The following is an 8,606-nucleotide window of genomic DNA, read 5'->3' as shown; positions in this document are numbered from 1 at the left end:
ATAAGCCAGTCACAGAACAAGGACTGCATGACACCATGTATCTGAGGTATCTAAAGTAATCAAACTCATAAAAACAGAATGGTGGTTGCCAGGCAGTACGGGAGGGGAAATGGGGAATTGCTGTTTAATGGGGATAGTTTCAGTTATGTAAGAGGAACAAGTCTTAGAGATTTGCTGTGCTTGTAGTTAATAGTTTGCCTCTAGTTAACAATACTATGTAATGCACTTAAAATTTTGCTAAGAGAGTAGGTCTCACGTTAAATGTTCTTACCACAATAATAATAAAAAAATGACCACATGTGGTTTTCAATGGACTTTGTTTCATGTTTTTTAAGTTATAGATTATTTTCATTTTGAATCACTTGGCAGTTAGGGAAGGGAGACATAAGCTTTTGATGTCCTTGGGGCCTCTCAGGTGGGGTTGTCAGATTTAGCGAATAAACAATATAGGCTGCTGTACAGTAGTTAGGACATACTTATACCAAAAACACATTTGTTGTTTATCTGAAATTCAAATTTAACTGGGTGTCCTTTATTTTATGGCAACCTTACTCTAAAGGCCAGAATCAGCCTTGCTGAGAGAGGTTAAGGAACCAGCATGAGACCCACAATGAGAATGAGAGCTGGGTATTTGACCCAGCGTCCAGGCTCTTTACCCTCATGGGAAGACATCTAAACCCAGGTTGCTCTTCTCTGTGCTCCATGCAAGGCCAAAGGGGAGAGAAGTGAATGTTCCCTTAAGGGGATCTTTTAAGAGGCCTTGGGAATAGATATAACCATGAAAGACCCAAACTCTGCTTTAGCTCAAAGTGGACAGAGCGTAGGAAGGAAGGAAGGAGAGAGGGAATAGGAAGACAGGGGCACAAATTCCATGGCAACTCTACAGGCTGCTCTCTGTCCTGGTTTGGATCACTTTCTCACCCAACATGGTGGACCAAAGTCTAGAATGTCTGAGTTGTCATCTCCCACTGTAGATGGTTTCCATAGAAACATTAACTGAAAGGCCACCCAAAGTACAGTGCGGGCCCCCTCCTTGTGCATTTTCACTACTGAGATGCAAATGCCCCTTTCCTAACCCAGCTTCCCAATGGCTGCCTTTAGACTGAAGGAGTCTGCATTCCTAATACTACCAGGTGCTAAAGAACAATCAGCACTTCCACAATTAGCTGCTACCTTTCTCTAATATCTTCATGCAGACATTTAATTCGGAAAGAACTACAAATTTCAGAGACATGAGCCAGGAGGTGCAGATCTCCATGAGGGTTTAGAAACATGAGCAAGGCACAGAAGAGGGACAGGGACCGGGACCAGAGTTTCTTATTTATCAAATTGAAATCTCTCACACAAATAGAAATTGAATCGATCACCTTCCTTACTGGAAAAGTAGGTCATTGATAAGAAAGGTAGAGCCCTCCCTTCAAGTAAGCTTTTGAAAAATGAAATCGTTTTTCTGAAGCACATGGGAGAGCAGCCGTTTTGGCCTATTGGGGGGGACTAAATGCGAGTTCAGAAGTCTGGGTTTAAAACTGCTTATTTCATTAGAAGAATGTACGTGTGGCTTTTAAATTTTCCCTCCTTTGAAATTACACACATTCTCTCAGAAAAAGTAGTTGATCAAGGAAAACTATCTTATTCCAAGGGGTGAAAATAAAATTGACAATAAAAGAAGAGCTAATTAGTTGTGGTTTTTTGTTATTATTTTTGTGTGTGTGTGTGCTGCACAAAAAATGTCCTGACAGAACAAGGATATATCCATCTCCTTCCTTTTCTCCCTTTGTCCCCTCTGACTCCCTGGAGCCTGTTTAAAGGCTTCTGTGACAAACAGCTGGTGACCTCTGCTGGGCATCAACAGTTGCATTGCTTGTCTGTTGTAGAAATCAGAGCTTAACATTTTTAGGAAGAAAGGAAAGTATTCATTCTCTGCTCTAGTTGATTATAGTGTGTAGTGATATTTTATTTCTAAAAGCTCAAAATGCAAAACGTGAAATACTGTCAAGTAATTAACAGAATATTCAATATTTACAAAGATTTATAGAAAAACTTCGAAAAGGGAGCCAATGAATTCAATGGACATTTTAAACTATTTAATAGAGGTATTTGTTGTACATGTAGTTTTAGTTTAACATAACACAAAATCTCTCTGTGCAAACACTTAACCTGAGTTGGAAATGAAATCTGAATTGAAGAGATTTTAATAAACAAAAAGAATTCTCTTGAAAATATAAGCAATGATTCCCAATTGAGGAGTTTCCCTGAAGTTCAGGGCTCAGTCCCAGGACAGGAATGAGGGAAAACTCCCTGCAGGTCAAAAGCTCTGCTGAAGTCATAGGATTGGACTTGAGGGCCCTTAGCCAGAGTGAGCTTTCTCAAACACCCCCGGAAGGAAGTCTGGCTGCTCAGGCAGTTTTGCTTTACATCCGCTGTTTAGGAAAGAAGAAAAGTCTTGCTTAATTTTGTTAAATGACTTGGACAGCACAATAGGAACAAAAATAATCTCACAATGACAATACGATTCTCCCACATATGTGGCTTCGGTGATAATGTAAGTCAATGAAAACTTTTAATTATGCAATAATTATAAGGCATAATTGTGACTTTAAAAATCTTAAAAGATATTCATTTTATTATCATTTTTAACAATTATTTGGAACATCTGAAAATGCGTAATTCTAACCTGAAACCAATGTGAGAGGGTAAGAGACATGTTTGTCCTCTGAAATGATTACCCACCCCAAAATGATTCCCTATTCTGGGAAATATCTAAGGTGATTTACCTATGTAAAGTCATCCAGCTTACTTTACATCACACCTAATATTCTTAGAGTCTTACCTAATGATCAATTTACAAGTGTAGATTATTTTAATTTTTCCAAAGAATTCCTAGGTTTTTGAAATAGTCTTTCTAAAATGGTAAAGGGTTTGTCACTCAAACCATGTATTTTTCTTAATCCCTATTCCATATCCATCTAAACTTGCACCAGTGACAATGCCACTTAAAAGTGAATAAGCGGAGCAGACATCGGACGTACCAGGATAGCCGCCGACATAAATGGGATTATTGGTGTCCACTGAGGTGGACTGGGTGTGTGGACTCTCGGCGTGAACGGCATTCCCGTCGACGATCAGAACCACACGGTGTTTACTCTTGTGAGCTTGCAGGGTGTGCCACATTCCATCACAGAGACTGTTGGTGGCTTTGGGCTCATATGTGGCTGTTATCCTACCAGCACCATTGTTAACATGAAACAAGAGCTAGATAAACAACAGGCACAAGCAGAGAGACACATATCTTGGTGAGTTTTTTCATATTTAAGGAACACAATCCATTTACATGATGTGCTTGGAGTGGATGAAATCCCAGCATTCTGCCAAAAGGGAAAGCAAACTATAAAAAACAATCCTTATGAAAAATATCCTCTTAAAGGATTCAGATGCTATCTTACCCCTGAAATTTCAGACAGGGCAAATGCCCACCTCCCATAGGTACAAGCCTGAGCACTGTCTTAGCGCTGTGTCCTCAAATTAGGAACTGATGGGTTTACTGAGGGTGGCGGCTCATAGCAGTTGCTAACACCTTTGAAAGAACATTGATTAACTCCCTTCTGACAAACCATAGATGCTCTACCACAGCGCGTGGTAGCACAGAAAAGATGGGAGGGAAGAATTGTAAGTATACTGCTGTAAGGTCCTTATGCTGTATGTAAAGTTATGTGTTATGTCAAGGTGGCCTGTGACAAATTAAAGATGCATGTATATTATATAAACCCTTGGGCCACCACTAAAAATGTTTTAAAAGAACAATAAATAATAAGCCAATAATAGTGGTAAAATATACATCAGAAATTACATTTTTTGCAACTATTATACTTCCAATAACATTTTTCAGATGTCACATAAAAATGTGCAAATGGATACACAATTTGTCATAATTCTTTTGAAGTGCAGATGAGGGAAAAAGTTGGTTATAAGCCACAGTGTAGAGAGGCAACAATGTGACGTAGAGACAATTTTGTTTCTACATGAAGATGAGGTAAGTGGGGAGAAGAGGTGAAGGGCAAGCGGTCCGATGACTTTCTTATATTCTCCCCACCCTCATTCTAGGATCTCCTGGGAACCAAAAACCCTGTGGGGAGTAAGTAGGGAAATACTGGAAACAAGCAAAGAAGTCTGGGGGAATCTAGAGCATAGAAACTTGTTCTTTGCCTTCCAGAAGGTAGTATCAGGAAGAGTCAAGCATCTTAGTCCCACAACAACATGAGCTGATCACAGTGTAGTGGGAATGGTGGCGAAGAGCAGTGAGGTAGAGAGAGGACTTGAAAAACCACCACTCTGATGCCCCATGGCCTGTGATGGCACAGCAGACATTACCAAGTCTGGGGGATAGGAAGGTGACTGAAGATGGAGAGGCAGCAGTGCCCATGACAGCTAGGATGGAAGACTGATCTGCAAAGGACGTTGGCCAAATCTCCAGGAGGAGTCCCCATGCACTGAGACTTCAGACTGCTCCTTATAACCAGCCAGGGACAACTGACCAAGTGCACAAAAGACAGGCTGTGTCTGAAGATCAGGAGAGTTGAGTTATACCTCACTGCTGTCAGGAGACAGCCCACAGAAAAGAAAAAGGACAATTAAGACTCTTTTCTCCCAAACCTTGCAAATAAGATGCATTCAGATGGACCCAAATGGGACGGGAAAGAGAAAGAGAACTGGAAGAACCTCTGAAGGAGGCCATTTTAAAGCAGAAGAGACGTCTGCTTAATTGTTGAGTTCATTTTGTTCCCAACACAAGAAGGACTTGAACCTGAAAAGCAGGAGCAGAATAGTTATAGAGGAAAAAAATTACAGTTTTTTGCATTAAAAAAACTAGACTGTGGTACATCTATCTCATGGAATACTCTACAATAAAAAGAAATGAACTATCGATACACTTAAAAACCTAGGTGAACCACCAGGAAATGAGGCTGAGTTGGAAAGCCAATCTCAAGAGGACACGTACTGCATGATTTCATTTGTATAACACTCCTGAAATAACAGAGAGATGGAGAACAGATTAGTGATTGCCTGGGTTAGGATGCAGGGGGAGAAAACTAGAGGGGTTAGCTCAAGAGAACGTGTGGTAATGGTACAATTAAGTGTCTTGACTGTGGTGGTGGTGACGTGAAGCTACACATGTAATAAAATTGGGTAGAGCTACACACACACATACATGTATAAGTAGCATACCTTAAACTTAGTGGATTGTGCCAATGGCAATTTCATGGATTTGATGTACTTACTAGTGATGGAGACGCTAACACCGGAGAAGCCTAGGTGAAGAGTGCATGAGGACCTCCCTGTATGTTTCATGGCAACTTCCTATGAATCTATAATTATTTCTAAATAAAAAAGTTTACAAATGTTAGGGAAAATGGGGCATCAGGTCGGCAACTTACTTTAAGATGGCTCAGGAAAAAAAGTTCTTTGTATTGTAGTTGTTAATTTTGCTTTGACTTTAACTTCAGAATTATAAAAGAAGTTATTTTTACACAGCTTTTTAGGATTGCCTATTTTTTAATATTAACTGAACCTTTTCTCCATTCTGTTAAAGTGGATTATTAGAAATTTGGACCTAAGTATCTCTCAACTGCGCTGTCTCTGACACTGGGGTAAGGGGAACCCCATTGAGATGAAGCACCTACCTTGCCATTCACAATCTCTAATCCAATGGCATCCACTTTGGCGCTGCTGATCCCCAGGAGGACGCCATTCTCTGCGGAGGTCCGAAACTCCAGTGTGATGTTCACATCTGATCGGACTTTGTAGCCTTCTTTGACTGGAAAACACAAGGAGACCCTCGAGTTAGGGGTGGGCCTTGGCCGCCCAGGAAGGCTCAGGCTCAGAGAGGCCTCGGGCTGGGCTGGCTGTGCACTTTCGCTCCTGACTGAGATTCAGGAGACCTGGCTCCCGCGCTTTTTCTGGATCCAGCTCCATCCCCACCAGCAAGTTACCTCCACACTCTCTCTGAGCCTTAGCTTGCACATCTGTAAAATGAAGTGACACTTTTAAAGAAGACACACAATTGGGGGCTAAGGCAGACTAGGGCCGAGGCAGGCCCATCCTCTAATCTAGAGCCACATAGGGAAAAAAGCAAAAGGGATTTGATCCAATACAATCCCTTCATCATTTATTCAGAAATACTGTTTTCCCAATGTCTACATACTGGGTATGTCCTCCTTTACTGAGTGTATTAGTCAGACTCCACACGAAGTTTTTTAAAAAGTGGGTATTTAATTGAATGGATTTTTTATTCAGGTAATTTAAAAAGCTGAGATAAATTGGGGATATTAGCAATAGCAGGCAGTTGTTACCACACCCAGGGCTGAAGGGAAAATGGGAGAAGGTGGTGTTACCAGAGTTTGGAAGAATGAAGGAGAGATGTGTGCTACGTATCTTCTCCCTCCCTCCCGACTGGAAAATCAGTTATCTAAAATGGGGAGGGAATGTCAGGTCCATTTGAAGGGCTAGTTCTAAACCTTGAAGAATTTTTATTCTAAGGCAAAGTACAGATTTAAATTCCTCTACTTCTAATTGGTTAATATTTTCAATAGTCTAAGTAGAGTTAATTTCTTTATCAAATCTGACTTGCATTTATTTGGCTGGCTGGTCTGGATATTCATGCTGCTGATTTTTAATTCAAAGGTCTTTATTAACGTGGACAGTGACAGCATTCCTTACATAAATTTAGGGAGGGTAGAGATTAAACCTGCACGTTAACCCTCTGCCAGGAGTTGCACCGACTCTGGGGGGAGGAAGCCTTTGTCAGGCCATCTGGATGGCACACAAGCTGAGAAGCCTTGTACATGAGAAGCTGAGAAATCAGAATAAACAGGAACACTTAACTAAATGGGGTCTTGCTGCAGCCTTGTCCAGTGGGTCCTGTCCCATCATGTAATTCTTGGCTCCATATCCTCCTAGCGTGCAGGTGAATCCCAAAGATTTCTTTGAGATTGTTGATCATACATACCCAGAGCTGCATATCCACTTCCTTCAAAGTAAGTTCCTTCCTGGGCCTCTGCGTAGCACCTGGTTACTGCAAATGCAGACACTGGGCTGCCCTTTTCCAGCTGTTTGCTGTTCACCGTCACCTCCCCAATGCAAGCGGGGATGCTGTGGGTGATCTAAGTCAAATAATGTGAGAGCGGACGGATGGTGGTGAATAGAACCAAGGGCAGTTCTTTCCCATACTTCAAACACTATCTTTGGGTTTTTAAAATCTAATTGCCACAATACTTCACATAAATACCTAATTTAATGCTGCTATATGAGTACCTTTGCTAATAATGCCATAAATGTGTTCCCCATTTCTTTGATTAAATATTATGGAAATCAAGAATGAGGAGCTTTCTAATCTGCAAATACAAATTCCCTGGACTTTCCTGAACTGTACTGGGGCTAAGGGGTTGTGGAAAGAGAAATGTTCACTAACTAACAGGCAGGAAAGGCTGGTCAGGCTTCAAGGGGAAGCCTCAACACACAATCTAGGGACACGGTTTGAAAGGTTTGCATCTTGCAGCCACGCCCCAGGTCCAAACAAGGTAATTTAAACATAAACATGTTCCTCTACAAAATTAACACCACCACAATAAGGTAAAGTGGGCACCATACCGAAAATGCTGCTTACATTTCCAATGTTCCTGGCCCTGTATTCGGAGGGGAGGCCTCCCAGGTACAACTTCCCTTCCACATCCAATGTGGTGCCATCTCCCACTGTGGTCACCATGGGGGACTCCTGGCCGTCAACCACCATGAAGCCCTTTCTTTTAAAGTACTCTGTCTTGACCTAGAGCAAAATGAAAACATCTACGATTTTTAAGGAATCAGAAAATTTTGACAACGTTTTTCTGCACCTCTGTTCATTATGGCTATAATACCCTGAATGACATCCTAAGGGATGGCCCAGAGTTTTACACAGCCGGTGGTGAGAAGGAACTGAGTCTGGCCGAAGACCGGAAGCAGGCACAGGCAATGGTGCTTCAGAGCAGAGAGCTTTCCAGAGTCTTAGTGATAAGAAAGCAAATGCCATGCTTTCAGGTTTGGCCCATCAACACCATGGATGAGCTTGATTTACTTCTCATCAAGCCGAGAGTGTTTTTGGTACTTTTCATTCACTCCACCAGTGTGTGCTGATTGCCTATGAGGTATCAGGCTCTGAGGTAGGCCCTGGGGATATTCCAGGAAGAAGAAAAGGTCCCTGTCTGTAAGGAGCTTACGTTCCATAGGGGGAGAAACCAGACACTAAGTGAGCAGAAATCAAGGGGAAAATTTCACTGCAGTGAAGCGCAGTGGACACCTGGGACTGATGGGACAAAACTCTGAAGGCGTGACCAGAAGCTTCCTGAAAGCGTACCGTGTGCCACTTGCCATCACTGAGCAGCGCAGGGTGAGAGACCTTTGTTCTGCCTTTCCCAAGATCAAACAGGAAGTGGAGGTGGCCCCCGTGCAGCTGGAGTGTGGCGTAGTCCACCTGGTTCTGGTGAGCCATGTAGTAAATCAGACCACTGGAGGCAAGCGTTCGGATCCTTAGCTGAACCGAGAGCCTACAGAAAAACAAGAGCTCAGCCCTCAGA

The 8,606-nt window shown here is 42.1% G+C and overlaps 1 protein-coding gene across 1 annotated transcript in view; it reads right to left on the bottom strand.

Annotated features, from left to right (window-relative positions):
- Positions 1–2,070: 2,070 nt before the first annotated feature.
- Positions 2,071–8,606, bottom strand: part of LAMA1 (laminin subunit alpha 1) — a 159,963-nt gene continuing 153,427 nt past the window's right edge. The window contains exons 58-63 of the mRNA XM_033087811.1: positions 8,387–8,576; positions 7,661–7,819; positions 7,004–7,157; positions 5,679–5,812; positions 3,030–3,252; positions 2,071–2,420 (exon numbers count right to left, since the gene is read on the bottom strand). Coding sequence (XP_032943702.1) covers positions 2,260–2,420; positions 3,030–3,252; positions 5,679–5,812; positions 7,004–7,157; positions 7,661–7,819; positions 8,387–8,576 — 1,021 coding nt within the window. The 3' untranslated portion in view covers positions 2,071–2,259. The remainder of the gene's footprint in view (positions 2,421–3,029; positions 3,253–5,678; positions 5,813–7,003; positions 7,158–7,660; positions 7,820–8,386; positions 8,577–8,606) is intronic.

This window comes from Rhinolophus ferrumequinum, chromosome 19, assembly GCF_004115265.2.
Source record: "Rhinolophus ferrumequinum isolate MPI-CBG mRhiFer1 chromosome 19, mRhiFer1_v1.p, whole genome shotgun sequence".
In the NCBI taxonomy this organism is placed as follows: domain Eukaryota; kingdom Metazoa; phylum Chordata; class Mammalia; order Chiroptera; family Rhinolophidae; genus Rhinolophus; species Rhinolophus ferrumequinum.
Note: the sequence above shows the minus strand (reverse complement) of the source record. Positions and strands in the feature narration are given on the sequence as shown.